Source organism: Canis aureus, chromosome 2 (genome assembly GCF_053574225.1).
Source record: "Canis aureus isolate CA01 chromosome 2, VMU_Caureus_v.1.0, whole genome shotgun sequence".
NCBI classification, from domain to species: Eukaryota; Metazoa; Chordata; class Mammalia; order Carnivora; family Canidae; genus Canis; species Canis aureus.
In genome coordinates this window covers 85,906,584-85,933,287 of record NC_135612.1, presented here as the reverse complement: position 1 = coordinate 85,933,287, position 26,704 = coordinate 85,906,584, and the positions used below count along the sequence as shown (strand labels likewise).

The 26,704-nt window shown below is 38.4% G+C and overlaps 1 protein-coding gene and 1 long non-coding RNA gene across 4 annotated transcripts; both read left to right on the top strand.

Annotated features, from left to right (window-relative positions):
- On the top strand, positions 1–26,141 carry PI4K2B (phosphatidylinositol 4-kinase type 2 beta). Of its 3 annotated transcripts, none has more exons than XM_077880799.1 (10): positions 1–419; positions 8,789–8,925; positions 11,021–11,221; positions 11,857–11,988; positions 12,603–12,756; positions 14,070–14,131; positions 16,124–16,223; positions 19,150–19,283; positions 19,849–19,908; positions 23,414–23,713. In XM_077880799.1, exons 1-10 carry the CDS (start codon positions 140–142, stop codon positions 23,489–23,491), a joined length of 1,338 nt encoding a protein of 445 aa, XP_077736925.1. In that variant the 5' UTR covers positions 1–139; the 3' UTR covers positions 23,492–23,713. The 3 variants fall into 3 exon arrangements, with proteins under 3 accessions (XP_077736925.1, XP_077736932.1, XP_077736917.1); XM_077880791.1 differs by lacking the exon at positions 23,414–23,713 and adding an exon at positions 23,804–26,141 and having other exon boundaries at positions 5–419; XM_077880806.1 differs by lacking the exon at positions 23,414–23,713 and having other exon boundaries at positions 19,728–19,866.
- LOC144303084 (uncharacterized) lies at positions 725–1,782 on the top strand. Its single transcript, XR_013370109.1, has 2 exons — positions 725–1,043; positions 1,237–1,782. It is a non-coding gene; the product is annotated as an uncharacterized LOC144303084 (long non-coding RNA).
- Positions 26,142–26,704: the final 563 nt, after the last annotated feature.

Sequence of the window (26,704 nt, the reverse complement as noted above, 5' to 3'; positions counted from 1 at the left end):
GGGCCAACCGGCCGGCGGGCGAGTCCGTGCGGTGTGCCCGGCCGGCCCCCGCCGCTCCGGTGCCCCGCGATGCCGAGGCCAGAGCCGGGCAGCTCGCCTGTGTGAGCCGGTCTGGACGCGGAGGGCGCCGAGGGAGGCCATGGCGGAGTCCCCCGAGCCCGGCCGGCCGGCGTCCGCGGGCGGCGGCGGGAGCCTGCCGGAGGAGGACGACGAGGAGCGGGAGCCGCTGCTGCCGCGGCTCGCCTGGGCCCAGCCACCCAAGGGTGCCCCGGGGAGCGCCGTCAGGCTCGCGGAGGCGGCGGGCGAGGAGGGCGCGGCCTCCCCTGCCGCGGCCGGAGACGACGAGCAGCTGCTCGCGGCCGGCGGCGCCCCCGGGAGCTCGCCCGCCCGCCCGGGCCGGAGACGCCCCCGCGCTGCAGGTGCGACCCGCGGCCCTCCCTGCGCGTGCGCGTCGGCGGCCCTCGCGGGGGTCGCGCCCCGGCCCCAGCAGCCCTCGCGGCGGGGACGGCGGGGGGGGGGGGACCGCGGCCCTCGCGCCTCCCCTACGGGGAAGCCTAAACTTTTGGAACCGGGCGGCGTCGTGACGTCGTAGGCTGCGTGCTCCGGCGGGGGCTTGCAGCGTCGGGCCGCGAACCCGGAGCCGCCGGGACAGCTGTCGGAGCCGCGGGGGGCGAGGCAGGTGCGGGGCGGCGGGGAGATGCTCCGCCCGCGGGTGCCGGTGCGGGTGCGGGTGCCGGTGCCCCTGGGCGCGTTTCTAGCCCTTCTGGTTCCTGTGGTTATTGTGACGTCGGCCCGTCGGGTTTCTCCAGCTGCTGCCTCTTGTTTCTTGGGTCATTTCTGCGCTCGGGGTGGGGGTGGGGTGGGGATGGGGGTGGGGGGCACTTTTCCCCCACCAAGTGGAGCGGTGGCCTCAGGTGGGAAAGAGGGTGGTGGATATCGAGGTTGAAAACTAGTAAAAGCAAAGGCGTGGTCCTGCAGGCGTGGGTGTTTGTTGATAAAGTAAGGTTCTGGGGGCAAGTGGAGGGGAGGCGGCCACCCTGATGGTAAGTAAGGTAGGGTGGTGTGGATCGCAGCTAGAGGCGAGGGGGCTGCTTTGTGCAATTAGGATAACCTCTCCCTGTGGGTGGTTGGGACGGTTTCCTGGCCTGTGGTGGGACCCCCTACGGGATGGCTTAAAGAAAGGCCACAGGAAATGCAGTTTTGATGGATACTGCTTTGTTTTTCTGGAGTTTTTAGATTTTAGGTGTCCTGCTGCCGGGGACTCTAACGGGGGCCTCCTGCAACGTCAGGAACTTTGGGTAGAATCGGTTCCGGAATTGGTGCCGCAGCTGAACTCAATCCAGACGTCCTCTTAGGCAGGTAGATTGGAGAGGCCCAGGAGAACCCGACTTTGCCATTCAGGCGTTTCACGAATAAAGCTTTGGCACACTGGTGTGACATGCAGGCCAGCTGCCATGGTGTTAGCTAACGGGTGCTTTGCAGTACCACATTGAGCAGAGCAAACATGGTGATCGCACGTGGGCCCGCATTCACCTACCTACACAGTTTGTTTCCGTATTACCTGGAATCCTCTCTGTAAAGTCACTAAGATCTGTGTGGCTAGCTTGTTGTTGTTGTTGTTTTCTGCCCTAAAGTTACCTTGGTAGCTAGATTTTAAAAAGAGCCTAAAACCTGGAGTGTGTTTATTCTTTGAAAGTGAGGTTTTGTTTAAAAAAAAAAAAAAGTAATTAAGGCTAGAAAAAGTAACAGTGGGGGCAGCCCCGGGTGGCTCAGCGGTTTAGCGTCCTGTTTGGCCGGGGGCGTGATCCTGGAGACCCGGGATCGAGTTCTGTGTCGGGCGCCCTGCATGGAGCCTGCTTCTCCCTCTGCCTGTGTCTCTGCCTCTCTCTCTCATGAATGAATAAATAAAATCTTAAAAAAAAAAAAAAAAAGTAACAGTGGAATAGACTATAGTAGTCAAATACGAATGGATTACAAAAGAGAATTCCTCCCTTTTTAAATGGCAATGATTTATTTATATCACAGTTTATAGTTTGCTAAGATCCTTTTTTGTATAGTTCATTAATTTTCCCAACAGCAGGACAAGTTGTTACCCTCGTCCTTGTTGTGAGATTGAAAATGAATAAAACTGTAATGACTAGTAGTTCATAGAACTTAAGCGGTAAGCCAAAGTCAAGTATACAGGAAGTGGTAAAGCCACAACTGAGCCTCGTTCTTCTCTTTATATCCTGCACTTTTTCCATTTTGCCATAGATCCCAAATATTATAACTGTTACCTGTGGTTATTAATGGAGGTCTTATTTTTAATGGATTTAAAAATAGTTTTAAGTTGTAAAAAGTATTTTAATATTTCAAACCAGTATCCTAAAAAGTTTGTCAGAGTAATATAACTACATTTTTAAGTTATTTTTTAATAAGTCCATTAACTTCCTTTGTCCTTTACCACTCAATTTCCATGAAGCTACCTCTCTAGTTCTAAGAAATTCCTACCTTTAGATTGATATTAACATCTTTATCTTATGCTTAATGCATAAACATTTGTGCTTCACTATCTTATTTATGTAAATAGGAGCTTTATGTACTTTAGCCAGTGGAAGAATGTCTGTAGCCTTTACTTGATTGAGCAAGATGATGAGAGCCTAGAACTAGCATAAATATAGTGTTGTCAGGTCAGTGTCAAAGTAGAAAGATTAGTGGCATTCCTTGTTCTCGTTGTCATTTTAATCAGTGAGTTGGAGAGTAATAAAGATGATAATAGTCCATACCTAGGTAACAGTACGTGTAGGGCATAGTTCTGTGCACTTCACTAACCCCATGAAGTGACTACTATTTGTTATTCTCATTTTAAGGAGGCACAGAGAGATGAAGTGACTTCTCCATGGTGCCAGTTAATACAAACCGGGAGCACTTACCGGTTTTGTTGGAGAGCTTACAATTAGAGGCTGGTGTTAGAACACACAAAGAACTACCAAAGTGAAAGGAAGTGTGTATGTATAAGCCTTGTAATGATTCATGGTGGCTTATAAATATATGAACAAGATAACATCATTTAAGTGTAAAGAAGAAAGATTCGGATGGGACAAGGTGATGAAATAAGTAAGAGGGAGGCTAGAATAGGAGTACGCAGAATGCACGTTAAAAGCTTGGTGGAGGCTGCCCACAAATCTGATCTTTAAAGTTACTGAGAAGTCAACTTGAGAGGAGCGCAATCAATGTGCCCATGAAGTTAAACTAGTTTTTTTTAAATCAAAACAGAACTGACAAAGGTAAACCTGTCATGTATCTTTTGGAGAAGAGACTGTATGATGAATAGTATCTTTGTAAAGAAGTGATGAGTTTCATAGGAGTAGTTCCTATAACTTTGCTGAAGCCCATTTTAATAGAAGAAATTGTAATGGGTGATGCTATCATCCAGCATCCAGCATTGCTGGATCGATCCTCTAGACACTGATAATCTGGCTGAATGTAGAGGAAGATACTAGAAGAGTAGGTGCCCTACGTGTCTTGACAATCCTCCATAACTGAGCTTTTGAAAGGTGGTGAGGAGATTATTCCTGAACCAGTAATTAGAAGAAGCCTATTCTTTGTTTTCCATTTATTGCCGAGATACATCATTCTCAAATGCTTGAGTACCTGCTGGGTGCCAGTGGATATTGAGGTTTTGGGGAGCCAGTGGTGACCAGATATCAAAAAGCATGTTCAGTCACCAGCCTTCTCCCCATATAGCTTTGTAGCCTAATGATGGAAATGGTCAATTAAGACAGTTCCAACGGCCCGTATATTTGGATAGGGAAAACTGGACCCTGGATTTAGGGGCCGGGAACATTCAGCAGAGGAAATAGTATCCAATTTGAGACCTGAAAAATGACCAGCCCTGGAATCCCCCCAGGCAGGGTTCAGATCCCCAAACTAGTGAGCTAACTACTATTCTTTTTAGAAAATATGGCAGTTGTGGTTTTGTAAAACAGAATCTCAATCCCTCAAGTGAGGAGCGATTCATTTTGGTTTAGTTATTTAAGATGAGAAATTGGGGCAGCCCCCGTGGCGCAGCAGTTTAGCGCCGCCTGCAGCCCGGGGTGTGATCCTGGAGACCGGTGATCGAGTCCCACGTTGGGCTTCCTGCATGGAGCCTGCTTCTCTCTCTGCCTCTCTGTGTCTCTGCCTCTCTCTGAATGAATAAATAAATAAATCTTTAAAAAGAATAAAATGAGAAGTTGATCATTACCATGCGTACTTACATAAAAGGTTTATTAAATGGGTTCTCTTAACTCTTTTCATTTCTGGTTACTAAAGGACCAGTGATAACTCTTAAGTGTGGTCAAGGGGATCGTTTCTTAATAAATAATTGTCAGATTTATCGAGGGCCTGCTATGTACCAGGCACTGTTTTTAAGCACTGGAATATATCAGAGTAAAACGAAGATGTCTACTGTTCTGGAACTTAGATCATTTTGATAAAGGGTTACAAGTAATCAGATGGAATTGAAGGATCATTTAGAATTAGCCCTAGGAAGGAAGCTTGGAATATACATGAGAAATAGCATGGGCAAATGTTGAGAGGGTGTGCTGGATATCTTGTGAAAAGTGAGGAGCTCAGATAGGACTGGAACTTGACTAGAAGGTCCCCACTTCTTAGAGAAGACCCAAAGGAAGTACACAGAGGTAGAATTGAGATTTTCCTCAGAAAAGTCTTTGATACACAAGCAAATCAAAACCTATAGTTTATTCCTTGAAAGGGATAGCCGTAATTTTACCTGGAAAAAAAGTTCTTTTAAAGAAAATGTAGTGTGACCAAATTCCTAAACAACAAATGCAATACTAGAGTGCTTCTTATTTTGGTGTACAGCCAGACACTGACAGGTGTTTGTGTTCTCTGCAATGGGCTGCTGGCTCGATTCTGGAGACAATATTTTAATGGGGCACCTTGAAAACCTGAGGCATGAAACAAGAAAACAACCTGCATGCTGAAACGACCGAAAACACTTCCATATGGAAGGAGGTAGAGAGTAGATGAGACTTAAGGGAACATGAAGTGATCTTCAGCTATGTGAAGGATTATCCCTGAGAACAAAGGAGTAAGTGGACTTTTGTTTTGCTCCAGATAGCAGGTCTAGGATATTGGGCAAAACTACAGGAGACTTATTTCCAGAAAAGGAAGGAGTTTATATTTGTTTCCAAATAAATGGAGCATGAAAAAAAGCAATGGTGTCTCATTGAAAGTGTTGAGATATTTGCCCAAAGGCCCCCTCCAGTGATTATATTATAAAAAGTATACTAGTGCTAGATTCTTGTTGAGAGTCTTGGCCTAGAAGAAATACCACTTGACTATTGATAATTATTACTAGCATATTCTAGCACATAATACTTCATTTATTCAATTAAACATTTATTAAGTACCCGCTAAATATTGATCCCTCATCCAGGTACCAGGGATATACAGTGAATAAAGAAAAAAGTTCCTCCATTCTTAACTACTTTCATGGGGTAAATGAGAATGATGAGGAATTAGCATGTCAATTGTATTGACATGACTAAAATACTTGCATTATTTATTCTTCTTTTAAGTAAGTTAAATATGCCTAATAGCTCTTTTTGTAGTATTTTTCTTAGTACATACTTTTAAAAATTAATAAATAACAGTTTTGTTTCTGTCTGAATTAAGGCAAATTTTAAATTAAGGTAAATTTATGTTTTGAATGTTCATGATGTTGAATGCATGTAATAGCATTTAAATACCTTCCAAAGTAAAGTATGAATAATTTTCTCCTTGTCTATCACTTTAAATGATTAATTGTTCATTCATTCTGCAAGTGTTTATTGAGTGCCTGTTATGTTCCAGGAACTATCAAAGTTCTGGGCATACAGCAGTAAAAGAAATCCTTGTCTTCTTATAGCTCACGAAATAAATAAATTTTATATTAGGTGATAAGTACTATAAACACAAAAATAAAGTGGAGGATAGGGAGGATTGTATAGGGCCTTGGGGCCATTATAAGGACTTGGATTTTTTCTTTTAGTGAGATGGGAAACAGTTGGGTTATTTTATTCAAGAGTGCCATGATCTGACATCATTTTTTATTTTTTGTTTTGTAAGATTTTATTTATTTGAGAGGGAGAGCAAGCATGAGCAATGGAACAGGAAGGAGGGCAGAGGGAAAGGGAGAAGCAGATTCCCCGCTGAACAGGAATCCCCATGTGGGGCTTGATCCCAGGATCCTGAGATCATAACCTGAGCCGAAGGGAGGTGCTTAACCAACTGAGCCACCCAGGCACCCCAGATCTGACACATTTTAAAAGAATTACTGCTATAGCTTCTGTGTTTAGTATAGAGAAGGCATGGGTGAAAGATGGAGAGCAGTTAGGAGACCCTTATAATAATCTAGGTGAGAGTTGATAGTCCCTTGAATCACATTGAGGGAATGGAGATGGTGAGAGGTGGTGGGACTCTGGGTGTTTATGTAAGGTAGAGCCATGCAACCTGCTGATGGCTTGGCTCTTGGGGTGAGAGTATAAGGTCATGGATGATTCCAAGGTTGTTGGCCTGAGCAACTGAAAGATTGGAATTGCCAGCAACAAATAGAGAAATCTGGAAGGGAAGCAGTCAAGAGGGTTGGCAAAGATATGAATTGAGTTTGGGGAAGTAAAGTTTGAGCTGTCCGTTAAACATCCAAGTAGAGATGTTGAGTATGGTAGTTTAGAGTTTAGGGCAGAAGTCAGGACTTGAAATAGAAATTTGAGAGTCATCAATGTTGATGAAGAAGAAAAGAGGATCATAAACTGAATCTGAGGCATCCCAAAGAAAACCTGTGAGGGAAATATAAAGGGGAGCCAATGAAGTAGGAAAACCTAGAGAAGAGGGATCCTGGAAACCAAATGAAGGAGAAGGGAGTGGACAACAAGGTCATATGGTGGGGTTGGCCAAGAAGATGAGTTCTGACGTCAGATTTAGCAACTACGTACCCCCAACAAAAGTTGTATCAATGGAGTGGTTGAAACAGAAGCCTAATTTAAGTGAGTTCAAAGAACATGAGAGATGCCTAACTCTGGGAAATGAACAGGGGTGGTGGAAAGAGAGGTGGGCGAGGGGTAGGGGTGACTGGGTGACGGGCACTGAGGGGGGCACTTGATGGGATGAGCACTGGGTGTTATGCTATATGTTGGCAAATTGAACTCCAGTAAAAAAATAAAAATAAAAATAATAAATAAAATGATGAGTTCAAAGAGAAAATCGAAGGAAAATTGGAGATGGTAAATATAAATAACTGTAGAGGCCTGCTATACTGGGCGTCAGAGAAATGAGGGGGCATCCGGGAGTATCATGGGTTAGATTTAGGATGAGAAAAACTATAGCATGCTTCATTTGGCGATGGAAATGATCTAATAAAGAGGGAAATATTGATGCAGGAAAAAATTGCTGAAGAAATGCCCTAGAATCATAAGAGATAGAGTCTGGTACACCAAGTGGTTGAGTTGATCTTTGAGCTTAGTTGGTTCATCTATAGTAATAGGTGGAAGGCAGAGGATGTCGTAGGCAGATGTGGTGCAGAGGGCTGATGATTGGTTTTTCTGATTGCATCTCTTTTCTTTAGGATCATCTGAGAGAGAGGAGGCATTGGAAATTTGAGAAGAGAATAGGGTATGAGAGAGTTGCCCAGAATAGTGGGACAGACTATGCACTGGGAGTTGTGCTAGTTCAAGCTGTTAGAACAAAATACCATAGACCGAGTGGTTTAAACAACACATTTATTTCTAAAGGTTCTGGAGAGTGGGAAGTCCAAGATGAAAGTGCTGGTATGATCAGGGCTGTCTGTCTGGCTTACAGATGGCCACCTTCTCACTGTGTCCTGGTGTGATACAGGGAGAGAGAGAGCATGCTCTCAGCACTGATCCTATTGTGGAGCCCTATCCTCATGACTTCATCTAAATGTAATTGTGTCCCAAAGACTCCATCTCTCAGTACAATTCCTTTTGGAGTAAAGGCTTCAACATATTTTGGGAGGACACAGTCCATAACAGGAAGGTAGTAGCTTCCCAGGCATCATGAAGGGCTCACCTGAGGTTTCTGGTGATGAATTTAAATTAAAGTGAGATATCAGGCACTGTGTTTGTGTATGTTTGTCCAGTCATGTTTAGCTGTCCCAGCCTAGGCATACTCAGCAGTTGAGTTTAACCAGGACTGGGATTTTTCTAGGTGACTAATGAGGGAAAGGAGGAAAGGAAGAGTGATTATATGATGATTGACCATAATTTAAGCTGGCCGAGGAGGGACATAAGGACACAAAGATCAGTGACAACGTGATAGATCAGTGCTTTGTAGGCCCTAGCAGGATGGAAGAATTGTTGGACTCAGGGTGCCAGAAGGAATGAACTAGAAGAATAGAAGGTGCTTGAAATTGAAAGATAGGGAGAGGTTGCAGGTATTGGTAATGACAGATCTGAAGTATAACTGTGCAATTGGAAGTTGAGATAGGATGAAGAACAAAATCACTGCAAGAGAGGAATTCAGAGTAATGTGTGGTAATAGTGTGATTATATCAACAAATAGGGATTTTGTTTTTCATGTGTCATTATTTGAAGTTTAAGGAGAAGAGGGGTTAGGGGGGAAAAAAGGAAGGATCCAAGCAGCCCAATGCTTGATTACGCTTATTTTTCTGTACCTTAATGTCCTAATGCTAATAACCTAACCCAGTATTACAGGTCCCTGTCATAAGCATTCTTTTAGCTGGGCTTTTTCTTCATGTTCTATATTAATATTGTTTTTTTTAATACAATAATTGTTGGTTCTTCAGCCTTGAATACATTCTTGGATGATCCTGCATTTGCTGATGTTGTGTTGAAAGCCGAGCAAGCAATAGAATTTGGAGTTTTTCCAGAAAGAATCTCTCAAGGTTCAAGTGGAAGTTATTTTGTGAAGGATCCTAAAAGGGTGAGAATTTCACAGATCTAGTATACATAGTAGAAATTTTGGAAAACACTAAATGTGAAGTCATTGTGAGGTTCTGAAGGTATTTTCCTAATAAATGTGATTGCACCCTTTTAAAAAATAAAGGTCAGGGGGTTTTGTGGTTTTTAACGAAAGTGCTCTATATTTAGATATAGACCTATTCATTTTAAGGCATAGTTTACTGTCCTACTATTTTAATACTTGGTTTCAAGTATTTATAGAATACTCGTATTCAGCAATAAGTTTGTTCAGTTTGTTATTCGTAAGTTCTTACTTTACAGTAACTATATTAGCCAAGCAAAGTAGAAATTTAAACTTTCAAGATGTATTTAATGTCATTTTCAGATCTTTTTCATAGGCTTATTTTGCCTAGGAGTATTTTTTCCAGCAGAGGAGCCTGAGCAATCTGAAGATTGAAGGCATTGGAATGTGACATAGTGAAATGACCCAAAGTATAATTCTAGGGTACAAAAGAGAAGTTGATATGGGACTTTGTTTCACTTAGTCTAGAATTTTTCAGAAATCTCTATTACTATCTCTAAAAGCTTTCTGAATGATACATAGCCAGCAGTTCTTTTTTTAGGAGTAAAAAAGATTATTATTTTATCCAAATATTTTTGCAAAGATTAAAATTGTATTTTAAGACATAGTCTTTTTTGAGTTTTAAATATATATGTAGGTAATGTCCATGTATTTATTCTAAGTTTGATTTTGTAATTTGTTCGTGTTGACTTTTTTTACTGCTGACTTAGACTTTATTGCACTATAAAGCAATTATATACTTAAAATTATAGTAAGATTTTTATTTCTTGTCTAAGGATAATTCACTCTCTAAATTTAATATGAATATATTTTATCAGACTAGTAATAAAGATTATAAACTATAGACATCCATGAGCAATTTTAAGAGGAGAGGATTTATTTAAAATTGATTCATTTGGGGAATATAAAAAATGGTGAAAGGGAATAAAGGGGAAAGGAGAAAAAATGAGTGGGAAATATCAGAAAGGGAGACAGAACATTAGAGACTCCTAACTCTGGGAAATGAACTAGGGGTGGTAGAAAGGGAGGTGGGTGGGGGGTGGGGGTGACTGGGTGACGGGCACTGAGGGGGGCACTTGATGGGATGAGCACTGGGTGTTATTCTATATGCTGGCAAATTGAACACCAATAAAAAATTTATTAAAAAGATAGATAGATAGATATATGTATGTTAGCGCCACCTTTGGCCCAGGGTGTGATCCTGGAGACCGGGGATCTAGTCCTACATCAGGCTCCCTGCATGGAGCCTGCTTCTCCCTCTGCCTGTGTCTCTGCCTCTCTCTCTCTCTCTCTCTCTCTCTCTCTCTCTCTGTCTCTCATGAATAAATAAATAAAATCTTTTTAAAAAAATAAATAAAATTGATTTGTTAAAAAAAAAACAACTGGAAAAAGATTTGGGTAGGAGAATCTGACAACACAGATGTCACTGTACCTATCAATACCTTTGTATTGGAGACTACTTTTTGTCATTGTACTTATTAGTGTATTTAAGAAATGCTTGAATGCCTACTGTGTACCAAGCACTGTTCTGAGTACTTGGGATACAGCCCTAACAAGCAGAGTCTCTGCCCTTTAGAATGTACATCTAATGAGAAAGTAGATGATAAACAAACATATCATATTGATATTTAATAGATACTGAATAATAATATCGTTTGACCTAGAACAGTAGCTTTCAGGCATTGTAAAATCAGTGGAATCCTTTCATAACTTGGAAGTACGGTAATAAAACAGGTGAAGTCAGGGTTGATCTAGATAAGTGGCATGGAGTCTTAGAGCCCTACCTTCATCTCCATTCTCACCTTCCCTAGTGTTTCTTAGAGCACAGTTTGAAAACTACTAGCCCAAAGGATTACTGATTTTTGTTGTTGTTGTTGAATGAGGATGAATATAAAAATATAACTGGAACTTAACCTCTTAATATGTAAGGGTAATGTCCAAATCTGGTGGGAAGAAATACAAAATGATTTCTCAAAATGCATTTTATGGATTGTCTCTATCAAAATCTAACAACATTTCTACTTCTTTTATATAGAAAATTATTGGTGTGTTTAAACCCAGAACAGAAGAGCCTTATGGTCAACTGAATCCAAAATGGACCAAATATGTTCATAAGGTCTGCTGCCCTTGCTGCTTTGGTAGAGGCTGTCTGCTTCCTAATCAGGGATACCTTTCTGAAGCTGGTGCCTCCCTTGTGGATGAAAAGCTTCATCTGGGCATTGTACCTAAAACAAAGGTAAGGGAGAAATTGTTTTTAATTATGTACTTGTAATTGATAGCTTACTTCCCTGTGAACACTTTTTTTTTTTTTCCCCTGTGAACACTTTAGTAATATTTCACATGAAAGAACCTAAAGTCGAGCCCTTGTTTTGGTAATTCAGAGTCATGAGTGACTAATAAATTGATTTTAGTGGAGATCCACAAAGCTTCCCAAAGGAATATCCCTTGCTCAGATGGTGCTGACAAGAAGAAAAAGAACTAATGTTTAAAAAGCAGAAAAATATCTAGGTTCTAGAAATTCTCTTGAAGGTAGAGATAACTAATGTGTTCAAAAAGACTACTGTTTTCTTTCTTTTTATTAGCCTTTTTAAATTTTTACTTGAAGACTTCCTCAGAATATTCATTCCTAATTCTACATTTCCAGACAATTCTTTCTTGCTTCCACTGGCCAGTTTTAGGCTGTCCCTCCCAGAAACATTTGCCATTTAACTGAGTTTGTAAAATCTCTGTGCCTTTCTATTTTGGATTCTGAGGCATTTCATATAGGGTTAAACTCTGCTAATTTACATTTTTAGAGTACATGAAGTATATGAGTAGAAATACTATAATGCAAATTCTAATAACCATTTTTCTAAAACTGTATGTTTCTAGGTGGTTTGGCTTGTCAGTGAGACATTTAACTACAGTGCAATTGACCGTGCAAAATCTAGAGGCAAAAAGTATGCTTTAGAGAAAGTGCCAAAAGTAGGTAGAAAATTCCACCGGATAGGACTCCCTCCTAAGGTAAATTACTGTAATAAGCTTTATTTGGGGGGGGAGATGGGGGCAATTCAACATATATGACCTGAGCACCGTGTGCTGTAGGCTGTGGATATAGTGGTAAAGAAAACGGGTTTTTCATCCTCAAAGAGCTTATAGTAGTGAACAGGCCATCTGAGTGCACTATGATAAAGCTGTTAGGATGGTTAAATGTAGGAAGGTTGGAGAAGATTGGGGAGGAGTGTTCGTCCCAGTGGGATGACTAGGGAGTGTTTCCAAGAGGAGTTTGCATCTATGGCTTTATAAATGAAGGGTTAAACGCACAGGTCAAGAACCAGACCTGGTTTCCCTCGTAGCCTCTCCACCAGTTAGCTCAAACCTTGGGCAAGTCCTCTGCTTTCTAAGCCCTAGTCTCTAAAATGGGGGTGAGAAAAACCATCTCCTGGTGCTGTGAGATTAAATGAAGAAATACATAGTATTTCTTAAAAATAGTTTTGATAAATGTGGTTTATTTAAATTAGTATTAACTCTTGTTTTTCTTATGTTTATATAACATTTTATGATACTGCTGAGAAATTGAAGAAGTAATCCCTTTGTTCTTGTACTTTCTTTTCTAACTGTAGTTCTTAAAATTATAGATTGGTTCCTTTCAGTTATTTGTTGAAGGTTACAAGGAGGCTGAATACTGGCTTAGGAAATTTGAAGCTGACCCATTGCCTGAGAATATTAGAAAACAATTTCAGTCACAATTTGAAAAATTAGTTATTTTGGATTACATCATCAGAAATACAGGTATTGAAGTTCTCTTATTTGTTCTCTCAAATCTTGTTAGCTTGCAAATTGTATACACTATTTTTTTAAGATTTTATTTATTTGAGAGAGACAGAAACAAACCACAAGCAGAGGGAGGGGCAGAGGGAGGAGAGAAACAGACTTCCCACTGAGCAGGGAGCCCAGTTCCTGGCTGGATCCCAGGACACTTGATATTATGACCTGAGCTGAAGGTAGCTGCCTGGCCGACTGAGCCACCCAGTTGCCCCTGTATTCAATTCTTGATGCAGTAGTCTCGATGCCACTTTTTCTCTACCTGCCTTGGAAAACAGAGATGCAGTATTGACTTCCCTGGCAAAGGTAATCCTGTACTGGAGGTCCTAACTCCTAGTGGGCTCCTGTCCAGGTGATAGAGGTCAGTTCCTGTCCCATCTGGGGGAGGTTCTGGACAGTAGGACAGAGCCAGAAGCGTTACCTGCATAATATGAATAATTAAAACTTGATTATGTAAATTGTTTTAGTTGCTTATTTTGACATTTGTAACTGCTAGTATAGTCTATAAATACGTTAAACTATTAATTTTTTCTGGTCTAGAAGGGAGCAATGATGTAGATAATCTAAAAGAGTGCTTCCCAAATGCGGTTTCCTGGACCAGCTGGATCAGTATTACATGGGGACTTGTTACACGTGCATCTTCTCAGAGGAGTGTACCTCAGCCCTATAAAGCAGAAACTCTGCCTCTGGGGGCCATCAGTCTATTTTAACATGTCCTCCAGGTAATTCTGGTGCACTCTGAAGTTTGAGAACCACTGGTTCAAAATGCTCATTTATATTCGTTTCTGAAGAAGCATTGTTGTACTTTTCTAGAGTTTTCCTTCTTAATTAATATGGTCCTGGATTAATGTTAAAATTGATATAGAGACTAGAGTACTTCTATATGAACATGAGGTGAGAATCTACCCAGAAATTTGCCTGGTAATAGTAGTAGATGTTTTTTCTTCCTAAGGTGAAGATAAGTTACCTTTGATTTTAATAACCTTGATTTAATAGTTCTTGATAATAATTATACATACCTTACAGAGTGGTTATAAGGATTAAATGAATTAGTACTTACAACAATGCCAGAAACAGAGCAAACTCTAAAAAAGTACTAACATTTGTAAGTATTTTTTAGTTTTTATGTGTTAAATTGGAACTCTTAATATGTAAACATATGCCACAGATAACAATCAAGGTCTTGAAAATCAAAAGGTGACTAGATTTTTCCCTTTGATATTAAACTATGATACCCATAAAAAATGAAGTAACACGTTTGTTTTGTTTTGTTTTGAAAGACAGGGGAAATGATAATTGGTTAATCAAATATGAAAAGCAGAAACAGGGAAAGGAAATTAAGGTAAGGAAATTTCAAAATTATACACATACACAATTTCTATAAAAGGTCCCTTAAATTTATGTTATTCTTCATCTTTTTCCTTTACTTCTTCTATTTACATTGCATTTTTTAATTCTATTTTTCTAAATCTCTTTGTAGCTTTTTTTTTTTTTAATGTTGTATTAGAATAGAAGAATGATACCAGCTTGGTACTTTTTTTTTTTTTTTTTTTTTTATAGAACTTATGAAATTTGTTGTGGAACCACTAGATTTATTTTGCTTTTATGTAATAAAAATAAAGGCTTCTGGTATCTTGGGTCAACATGTTTATACTTTAGTAATTCACTTCTATCTGAGTCTTATGACTCAATAATGTGGATGAATCTCAAACTCCTGCTGAGTGAGGACCAAAGGGACCACACTGTCTGATTGTACTATATGAAAATCTAGAAAAGTACAAATAATCCCTGGTGACAGAAAGCAGACCATGATTGTCTGCAGGTGGGGCAGAGGGAGGGAGGCCTGCAAAGGATACCAGGAAATTTGGTGAAAATTTCATATCTGCAAATGCTTATCATATTTGTAAACTTTAATATGTAAAGTTTATTGTATTTAAATTATACCTCAGTAAAGTTGTGAATAGAAAAAAAGAAATAAAAATAAATGGTAGTTATAGCAGAAATAGGTTTAAAATACACACATAAATATACATATTCATAATAGTTTCTAAATACGTTTTATTGGTATACATTAAGCAATTAGATTTTACTGAAAACTTTATTCTTGGGGTGCCTGGGTGGCTCAGTCGGTTAAGCATCTGCCTTCAGGTCATGACCCCAGTCCTGGGATCGAGTTCCGAATCGGGCTCTATGCTCAATGAAGAGCCTGCTTCTCCCTCTCCCTCTGCCTGCCACTCTGCCTACTTGTGCACTCATTCTCTCTGTCAAGTAAATAAATAAAATATTTTTTTTCCCTTTCCTTTTAAAGATTTTATTTATTTATTCATGGGAGACAGAGAGAGAGAGAGAGGCAGAGACCAGGCAGAGGGAGAAGCAGGCTCCACACAGGGAGCCCAATATGGGACTCGATCCCGGGTCTCCAGGATCAGGCCCTGGGCTGAAGGCAGGCACTAAACCGCTGAGCCACCAAGGCTGCCCCAATAAATAAATTCTTAAAAAAAAAAATTTCATTCTTTTAAGTATTTTGTGCATTTTCATTGAGGTAAGATATTTGATATAAACCAAAAGAAACAAATCAGATATGTATCAAACAGCCCTTCATGTTAACACTTTTAATTTTACAATTATCTTTTTCACCTTTTGTTTTTATATAGGCCACTTAATAATGGCAGCTGTCTATCTTTGCATAATAAGTACTCTTTTAACATGAGAACTCTCTTGCTGGCAAGGTCTTTGTTTCAGCTATGCAAGAATGGAGAAGTTAGGAATGGCCTGCACTCTGTAATTAATAGTATCTTGAGATTCCTTCTACTGAAGCTTATTATATTTGTTCTTTGAGGAGTTTTATTTAGAAAATAAACTTTGGGAAGTTTTATTTAGAAAATCGTATTTTAGTCTAGGGGACCCTGGGAAAGACTAAATTTTTCATAAGGTAGTTTTGTTACATTCTCTTTAAAATATTCATATTTTGCGTATGTCATATATTTAAGCAGTGCAACTAGCAATAAATTATCTGGAACAACATATTTTTAAGTTTAAAAATTCCAGGTGCTCTTCCCCAAAGAGAAAAAAAATGAAACTATTACTATCTAAATTTATAACAACAAATTTTAAAAACGATGATTATGAAATTCTTACTGATTTATAATTATAAGACAGTTTCTTCCTTTCATGGGTAAAAACTTGTATTTTCTGGCAACTTTTTATTTTTATAGGCTCTTCAAATAAAATGTCTTTAAACCTCAGTAGTTTTTTAAAATTTATTTAATACTTGATCTTTTGGAAATATTCATATAAATTTTTTTATCAGCAGACCATTTTTTTTCTTCTTTAGGAAACAAAATGGATTGATGATAAAGAATCACTTATTAAAATAGCTGCAATTGATAATGGTCTGGCATTTCCCTTTAAGCATCCTGATGAGTGGAGAACATGTGAGTATTTAGAACCACCAATCAATTCCATAATTACCCTTTTCCAGAATAGGAAGGGAACAAAACTTACAGATATCAGAAAAGGAGAAGAAAAACTGGGCAAAGGAGAACCATTGATTACGGCTCTCACCTAGATGTTGGGAATGCAGAGATGTGTACTGCATGGGCCTTGCCATGTATTGTTTGCTTAGCTTTGAATGACTGCATCTGGTTTGTTTTTGTTTTTTTCGGCTTGTGTTAGTCTTGTAGAGTAAGTTTTTAAATATTTACAATATGGAAATCATATCTATTTTAATATTGGGCTAGAATTTAACTTTTATGTTTTGGGTAGTATTCACTTACAAAACATTTTGGGCCTACCTCCTTCCTTCTAAGTGAGTAGTCTTTTAATTGCCTTACCAGTCTCTCTGGTTAATAGTCTGGCTTGCTGCATCTTCTGGAGCTAGTTTTAGATATTTTTATTTTGCTTAAAATTGTTCATGACATCTTGAGTTCTATATTTATGGGTGTATAATTTTTTATAGAATTCTCTTATAATTAAAAAAAGTCTCGGGATCCCTGGGTGGCGCAGCGGTTTGGCGCCTGCCTTTGGCCCAGGGCGCGATCCTGGAGATCCGGGATCGAATCCCACATCGGGCTCCTGGTGCATGGAGCCTGCTTCTCCCTCTGCCTGTGTCTCTGCCTCTCTCTCTCTCTCTCTCTCTCTCTCTGTGACTATCATAAATAAATAAAAAAAAAAATTAAAAAAAAAAGTCTCTATGCATATTAAGTATGTAGGGGTGAAAGGAAATGATATCATCTAATTTGCCTTAAAATATTTAGGGGGAGGAAAAGTAGAGATAGGTGACACGTTTTGCAACAATTTGGGAATTAGATTATTCAAAATATAGGAGTTCATTGTACTAGTTCTTAATTGTTTTTATATGGTTGAAATATATGTCAATATAAATAAATATAAATAATTATTTATATGTTAAATAATCTCTGTATCGGGATGCCTGGATGGCTCAGTCAATTAAGTGTCCAGCTCTTGCTCTCAGCTCAGGTCTTAATCTCAGGGTCATGAGTTTGAGTGGAGCTTACTTTAAAAATACATAAATAAATAATGTCTGTATCTATGACTATGCCTTTCTATTTTTATTTTTTAAGATTTTATTTATTTATTCATGAGAGACACAGAGGCAGAGAGAGAAGCGGGCTCCCATGGGGAGCCTGATGTGGGACTCGATCCCAGGACCCCAGGATCTCAATCTGAGCCAAAGGCAGCCGCTCAACCACTGAGCACCCTGGTGTCCCATGACTATGACTTTTTAAATTTCTACTGTTTTTAGTGGGCTTTTTTTTTTTTTTTAATTATTAAGCTTGCCACAGACTTGTTGATTACAAAGCATTGACCTTTTTATATTTATTTATTTTCTGCTTTTTTAAAAAAATATAATTGACCTTTTATTGATCAGGTTTTCATTTTGTTTATTTGCTTTTTCCCTTTCACTGATTTGTGTTTTCCATCGTTATTCTTTTCCTCTGATTGTGTTCATACTGTTTTGCTCTCCTATATGTTTTTCTGTAGGTATCCTTTTGGCTAAACCATAGATTAGATAGGGGCTGCTCTGTTCTGCTCTGCATGTTCATGCTATCAGATTTTTCCCTTTGATGGGAGTAACTTAGGAAGATTTTGTTTGGTTTTAAAATTTCTCTCAGTTGATTTTTTTTTTTTAATGCCCATTGTCATTTTGAATTTTACTGCGTTGTGATCTGTGAATGTGGCTGGGTGAATTCTGTTTGAAATTTGTTAGTAATTCCTTTATAATCTGTTAGATGGCCAGTTTGAAAGTACTTGAAAAGAATGTGAACACAAAGTTTTGCATCTGTCTGTTGATTAAAGTTTGTTGTTAGTCAAATCATATTATTTTTTTGGTCTGATAATTTTTGAGTTGAAGTTCATTGTAATTGTGATTTTGGCAATTTCTTTCTCCATTTCTATACCTTTTTTTGCTGTGTGTTTCACGTAAAGGCTCGGCATTTTATTTTGCTGGTGGCTTATTCTTTTATTAGTGTGAAATATATCCCATTTTATTCTTCTTGATGGTTTTTACTTATTTTATCTATTGTAACATTGCTACACCTCATTTCTTTTTATTAGCATTTACCTGGTATTATTCTATACTTTTATTTTTGACTTCCATCATTTTGTTTTAAGTATATGACTTATAAACAACACTTAACTGGATTTTTTTTTTCACCCAATTTGAGATTCTTTTAATAGGTACACTTAGCTGTCCTATAATTTCCAAACTGAGGAACCAGAGATTCAGATATATTTTTTGATGTAGGGCTGTTTGAGATAGACTCATTATCAAGATTCTTACTCTTTGCTATCTAAAACTCAGGAACTGGGGATCCCTGGGTGGCTCAGCAGTTTAGTGCCTGCCTTCGGCCCAGGGCATGATCCTGGAGTCCCGGGATCGAGTCCCACAGTCCCACGTCAGGCTCCCTGCGTGGAGCCTGCTTCTCCCTCTGCCGGTGTCTCTGTCTCTGTCTCTGTGTGTGTGTGTGTGTCTCTCTCTCTGTGTGTCTCTCATGAATAAATAAATATTAAAAAAAAAAAAACAAAACTCAGGAACCTAATTAGTTTTAGTAGTATCTTACTATGCTTTACCATCTAAATTGACCATCCAGGGGATGCCTGAGTGGCTCAGCGGTTGAGCGTCTGCCTTTGGCTCAGGGCATGATCCCGGATCGCGTCCCACACTGGGCTTCCCCGCGAGGAGCCTGCTGCTCCCGCTGCCTGTGTCTCTGCCTCTCTCTGTGTGTCTCATGAATAAATAAATGAATATTTTTAAAAAAATAAATTGACCATCCAAACTTGGAATCAGGATGATCATCCTCTGATAACTTCTTCCTCTCTTTCTCTCTCTTTTGTTAGATCCATTTCACTGGGCTTGGCTTCCTCAAGCAAAAGTTCCTTTTTCTGAAGAAATAAGAAATTTAATTCTACCATATATTTCTGACATGAATTTTGTGCAAGATTTATGTGAAGATCTTCATGAACTTTTTAAGGTAAATAAAATTTTAGTTAATTATTGCAGAAAATGAAATAAATCTTAGAGGAGATTTTCTTAATAGAGCTAATTTGCAATTTACTGCTTCTGGTATCACTACTTACAGTAGAACCTAACCTAAAAAGGAATTAACAGTTTTACTTTACAGGAGCATAAATTTGTGAACTGATTATGAGTGCTCTCTGAAGTGAGACTATATTAAAACTTCACAAGTTGTTTTCTTCAAAAGTTGAATTTTTACAAAAGTACTCTATGAATTATAATAAATGCTAGGTGAGCTGCTCTGATTTAATCCTCTTTAAAAAGCCTGAACCGTTGGCTAGAAGGTCATTTTAAATCCTTTTGGAACCAGTTGTAGTATAGCTAAACTATTCTTGTATTCTAGAGGCATCCAAAAATAAATCAAGTAAAAATGCTCTTTAAACGTTATTTTATCTATTAGGAAGGCTTTGACATGGCCTTACGTGCTAAGTTGAAGAGTTCATTTATTCTCAAGTATTTGCTTCAAAGATCTTGATTTTTGGAATTAAAATAATGTGAGGTTTTTTTCCATTCCATGAAAGACCGACAGAAGATTTAACAAAGCCACTTTTGAAAGTCAGATGTCTGTGATGAGAGGTCAGGTAAGTTAACCTTCTTATGATCTTATTCATTAAGAAAAAAGATCTCTCTTTGAAACAGTTGTTAACTTTTTTTCTCCATAGTGACCCAAAAATGCAATTCTATCTTTTATGCCGAACCAGGGCTCATATGATTAAAAATGAAGTGGATTTCAATATCATCTTTCCTCTTGTTCTAAATTAGATATTTTTGGCCTTTTTGTATATTGTTTGTTAGCCTGTTCCACACACCACCCCACCCCCATGAATTCTTTGTCCTCATTTTGATAACTGTTTTCCTGAGTGTTACTATATTTTTCATCCTCAAACATCTACTTGGATGTTTCAGTACCAAATTCTGTTTCCTGTTGATGGTTTTTCTCATAGAATGTGTTTGGTCTTTGCTGGAGCAGTGAGTCACCATGCCACCCAGGTTGAGCACTGATTGGGGCATAAAAGTACTAACTGTAACTCAGTGGCCTTCTATTCAGTGATTTATAAACCAGAAGCTCATTTGCAGAATCAGTAATAATTGATGTTGAAGAAAATAAAACTAATGCTTTAGTACCTCCTGAATACTCTACCCTTGACTAGATATTGTGATGTTTGGTATCACTTGTCTTCACAGCAGCTCTCCATAGTTACCTGCATTTCATATGGAGGCAATTTGGCTCAAAGGGGTTAAGTAACACTTAATCTGTACATTTCTATTATCTATTTATATTAATCTATACACTTCTATGCACTATTAACATTTAATCTATAAAAGTAGGGGCTCTTCGTCTGGCCCATCAGCTACATTTAGACGTTGCCTCTGCCTGAGACCCCTCTCATCTCTTCTCTGCACTTAATCATTTATAAGTGGTGTCCTGACCTCTTTTCCTATCTCTTTGACATTAAACCAGAACCATCTCTCTAATAGCAAATCTGATCATGTCTCCTGCAGCTTACCATGTTCATGACCCCTGGGTGTGCATAGGCTCCAGTGCCGACTTAGAGCACGGTCCACAGGACCTTTTGCACTCTTCTTTCGTTCCTCCTATGCACCTGCCTTATCGCTTGTCAGTGGTGGCTTCCCCTCAGCCTGGCCACTCCTAAGTCCTTCCCTCCTGTTTCCCATTTCCCAGGGACGCCCTTATGTGCATTGCTGCCACTCTTCAGTGCCTTTTCCTCCTCCTCTGGGGGACGGTTTTCCTTCAAACTCCAGTCTTGTCTTCCCAGGCTCCTCCTGGCACTCAGAGTTCTGTTGTCTGCAGCATCCCTGGAAATACACTGATGTTGCAGCCAACTCAAAAATTAGATGTTAAAACAGTATGTTGGGCATGTTACTGTTGCTTGCTACAGCTTAAAGTCAAGCATGAAGTGAGTGTGTGTGGTTTTAGATAGTGCAGTAATTTCTTAAACCCACTAAAATTTGAGGACCAGGGAACTAGTCTAAAGGAAAGCAAAGTCTGTATGTGGAAGTGTGGAAGTCTGTGAGTTTATACCACCTGCCTTTGGCTTAACCATCACATCCCTACCCAGGTCTCAGATGTGGCATCGATGGAGACTAAATGTTTCTCCTTGTCTGCAGTGCTTAGTCTGTTTCTAAAGGTAGCCTTCTCTGAATTAAACATATAATAATAGATTCGTTTGTTCTTTCAGGAAGGAAAAAAATGGGTGATCTCTGGGGAGGGGCTGGTTAAGATTATGAGTCAGGGCACAGATCCACTGTTGTTCAAATATTTATCACTTTTTATTCCAGTTGTTTGTTCACATGGCTCTTTGTTTCTGGGATGTGTGTACTTTAAGGGCTCACATGGCTTTTTTTCCCCTCACTCAGTCTTCTCTCCTCCCCAACACAGTGCATGTTCCATAGATGTTTCTTTAATAAATAAATGCAAGATCATCAAGTGTTTACTCAGCTTTCAAAGAAACATTAATATTTAGGATAGTTTTAGGATTGAGTAATTTTTGCTTATACATATATATGTATAAGCAAATTATATATAAATAAAAATTCTTAAACATGTAGAATGAGTTTAATTTTCTTTGTACTATTCTGTTTTCCAGATTCTCTACAACAATCACATCTTTAGAGTCAGGAAAACATTAGATATTACTTAAATTAGTGTGTTTAGACTTACATTTTTAGAGTAGAATTCTTTAAACCAGAAGAAAAAACTAACCAGAACATTTCTTTCCTTAACCATGCTGGTGCCCACATGGATTTTCATGATAAAAACAATACTTATAAATGTGAATTTCAGGAATTCTTTGTGTAATTATCCAGATATAGCCAGCCTAGAAGATTTTAAGGGAAGAACTTAAAAGGGATCCTAAAATGTAAATTCAATGAGTTACTACTGTAGCTGGTAAAGATTTATTTCCCTGAGGTGTTAAATACTTAGCATTTGCTAGGACCTAAGCCATCCAGTTTATACTATTTGAAGTATTATGAATTTTATTTATTAGTATGGCTTTATGTTGAAACCTTTATGCTATGACTATTAAATAGTCTTTACAAGAACCACTAAAATGTGTACTATTTCTATATCAGATATCTTCAAATACCTGAAGGAGACATCTTTATTTCTAAAGTACATAACAAAGGAAGTTTTTTACCTGATGTGCAGGAAAAAAAGAAAATGAATTATTAAAATTTTATTTTATCTGAAACTATGCATTGTTTCATAACCTTATTTATGCACTCAAAGTAGCAATTCTGAGAGGGTGTTTAAACATGGAATGTACTATATTTATGTACTCTTCCTAGTTTTATTTTTTCTATTTAAGAGTAAACTCTTAAATGGAACTTTATTTTAAATGGCAACTTCCCCAAATCTCTAACCTCCTTGCCTTGCATCATGCTTTCCCATGGCACTTTTACCCTAAAATACATGGTATAATTTACTGAATCATACTTATTGACTCCTCCCCCTGCTAAAATGCAAGCTGTGTGGAAGCAGGGCTTTTTGTTATTTTTGTTGCTCCAGCACTTAGAGCCTACCACTACCAGGTAGTAGGCATGCAAAAAAAATTTTTTTGTAGAATGAGTGGATAAGGCAAGTATGTGGTTAAAAGCACACTATTTTAAGTTTTCATTAAATTCCAGTTAACATACAGTGTATATTAGTTTTGGATGTACAATTTAGTGATTCAGCACTTCCATACAACACCTGGTGCCCATCACAGCAGGTGCCCTCCTGTTTCCTTCATCCCTGTTTCCCTCATCCCCTCACCCACCTCCCCTCTGGTAACTGTCAATTTGTTCTCTATAGTTAAAAGTCTGTTTCTTGGTTTACTTCTCTTTTTTTCCCCTATGATCATTTGTTTTGTTTCTTAAATTCCACATAATGAATGCAATCATGGTATTCATCTTTCTCTGACCGATTTATTTCACTTAGCATAATACCCTCTAGCTCCATCCATGTCATTACAAATGGCAAGGTTTCATTTTTTCTTACGGCTGAGTAACAATTCCATTGTATCTATGTTCCACGTCTTCTTTACCCATTCATCAGTTGATGGCTATTTGGTCTCCTTCCAGACACTGTTGGTGGGAATGCAAGCTGGTTGCAGTCACTCTGGAAAACAGTATGGAGGTTCCTCAAGAAGTTCAAAATAGAGCTACCCTATGACCCAGCAATTTACATAAAGAACACAAAAATTCTGATTCAGAGGGATACATGCACATTGATGTTTATAGCAGCACTATCAACAATAGCCAAATTATGGAAAAAGCAGACTGTTAAGACCAGTCTTTGTTTAGCTTCTATGTCAAATGGAGAATATGAAACCATTCACTTTATTCAGTCTAATGGGCATAAATGAATGAAATAAAAATTATAATCATGAATAAATGGTTAAAATTAGGTCGGTGAACTGAACAAAGGTTTTATCTTATTTGAACTGGTGAAGATATCTCTTCTTTCCACAGATCTTAAATCTTACTCAGGCACTGAAAGACGGGAAGAGTCCTGTGCAGCTGGTACAAATGCCTTGTGTGATTGTGGAGCGCAGTCAAGGTGGAAATCAGGGGCGAATTGTCCATCTGAGCAATTCATTCACCCAGACTGTCCACTGCAGGAAGCCATTCTTTTCCTCCTGGTAGCAGATGTACTTTTACAACCCTTTTGGCATTATTATGTTATTAAAACAATACAGTAATGCAAATCTGTTAAGCGCTCCAGTTACAAAACCTCAAATAATGTAAGTCTTTAAAAGGTTATCTCTTGAATGTAATCAGAAGTTTACAGTTTTTTTTGTCCAAATATTAAATTTCTATTTCAGGGAAGAAGCAATATATCTCCTATATTGTATTTTTGTAGAAAAATTGTATTTTATGTTGTCAATGTTAGTATAAGAGGTAATTTCGTGGTTTACATATTCTGAAATGACTGTAATTACTTTAGAATTCCCAATAGAAAAATAAGTGTTGACTTTGAATAACTTTTTATATTCTTTTTAAACATTGAGAAGGATGTTCATATTCACTGTTCTTGCATCATAAAAGGCCTTAGAGGATGAAACTGCTCTTGTGAGCTTTAATAAGTGGTTGATAGAAAAACAGGTAAGAATAGAGCAATGTTGCCTTAATTGAAAAAGCTGCTATTTTAGAACTTGAAGAAGTGCCCCCAAAGTGACTGTGGTTAGGGACCAGAAAGTTATATTTTGGTTGAGTAAAAGGTGACCATTTTATTTTCTGTACTTCAGAATATTTTCTGTCAATTATTTTGTTACAGTAAAGAAATACGATGAAGATATTCCCCCTTTTTTAAAAAATGGAAACACTGAACTGAGATGGAGGGGACTAACATGAAATTAAGGCAGATCCCCAATATTTTGAAATTCCAAAGTCACAGTAAAAGTCCCTTTTGTTTCTTGCATGGGATCAGTTACTTAATCAATTAGTACTTTAGTATTGATCATACTCAGTTTAGTGCTTCAGTTAGTATTAACTTCACTGAAAAATAAACCATACCTCAGAGTGTATGTTGGATTGCATTTTGGGGTCCTAGGGCAATAAGCCCTTAAAAATAACAGATTATAGGGGACTTGAAATTACCGGTGTTACTATAATTAACAATCAACTTTAGAATATCAGCCCTAACTAAAGGGGAACGTGACAGAGATAACCATAAAGTCATTTATATTTGATTTTGAAAATCCGTATGCCTTGCACCCTAGGACTTCATAGCACTTGTAACTCACCAAATGATTTAAGTTGAGATGAGCCCAGTATGAATATGTGATTACAAGGAACCAGAAGCTTCGTTCTCTTCTTCAGGCCCCAAACAAGTAATAACATCACCACTCAAACTAAACTGGCAGTTTGTGGTCTGGGCCTTTCGGTTTTTTAGCTTTCTTTCTTGTGATTCTTTTTTTAATTAGATATTTTTGTGTAAAAAATGTTCACGAAGGTTAAATTAGGATGGGAGACAGATCTGCAGATCCCCCTTCCTTCACCTCTTTCTCATGGTCTCCGTGGATGTGGCAAGTGAGAACACTGCTGCCTTAGTACCAGCTCCCTGGATACGTGTGTTCTCCTGCCTTCCCTGACCTTCCGTGATCTTCCTGCTGAGATCATGGGAAATTGACTGGAAGTTCAAAACTCAACTACTATCTTTAGATAAATACTAGTAATTAAAATGTGCCTTTTGAAGATGGGTTCTTAAAGAAAATAAGTTGTTTTGATATGGGTACTGCTTTCATAAAACAGTTTTTTCAGTATTTTGAGAAATTGCTAAATTAATTTTTATAATGGAAAACTTAGTAAATTCCTACTGTTTTATATCCTGAAGTTAAAATAGTGTGGAAATATTTTTAAATGGCCTGACCAGGCTAGAAGAGTAAAGTTGAAATATTTAAAATATGATCATAAGTCAGAATACATTGGTTATATTTTGTAAATTTTCATGAACTTGTTTCTTATTTAAATATAGTGTTAATTTTTTCAGTGAGTATATTTATAGTGTCAAACTTGGTAGAGTAAAGGTAATAAAAATCATTGTCTTAAGGTCACAGTTCTCCTGAAGTATGTATATTGAATATTTAGAATGTTTGTGAACACATTTATGTTTATAAATGATGCCAAACCACCGTTTCCCTCCTATGTTAGTGGTATAGTTTAATTCTTTAAAATTCCAAAAGCCACTGAGGGGGCCACTTTATGGGATGAGTACTGGGTGTTATGCTATATGTTGGCAAATCGAACTCCAATAAAAAAATATACAAAAATAAAAAAATAAAATTCCAAAAGCCATATTTAACTGGAACCTTTGTAATTGGAGACTTTTTTTTTAATTTTAATTAGAGACATTTTAATTTTGTTTAATCATATGCTTTCTAATTCTCCCCCGAATTTATCAGGAATTGGAGGCTGTGGAAAACCTGTGGAAGGTTTTTTGCAGACTTGAAAACAGTTTGAGTCACCAGTTTTTTTTTTGTTTTTTTTTTTTTTAATTTAAAGTCTTGTACTGATGGAATTAAAGCCTTGTTAAAGCCAGATAGTGAGTGTTATCTAATCACATTACATCTGAAATCCTCTTACAGGTACAAGGACAGGCAGGCAGCCCTATGCTTTAGAGTAGGTCTTTTCTCCCAAATTGCTTGGCCAACAGCACGGAGCTTCTCGGTGTCGCCCTGCCTTTGCCAGCCTCTGTCGTGGTTACTAGTGCCGGCCAGTCATAGACGTGGCTCCCGGGCCTGGCGAGGAAACTTCACAAGCAGTGGTCATGATTGACCACTTTTCTCTTCCTGTTTGGACATAAGCAAAGAGTTTGCAAGATGGAAAAGCCAGGACATGTCGGCCAGCGCTTGCGGGACTACCCGGAGAGCC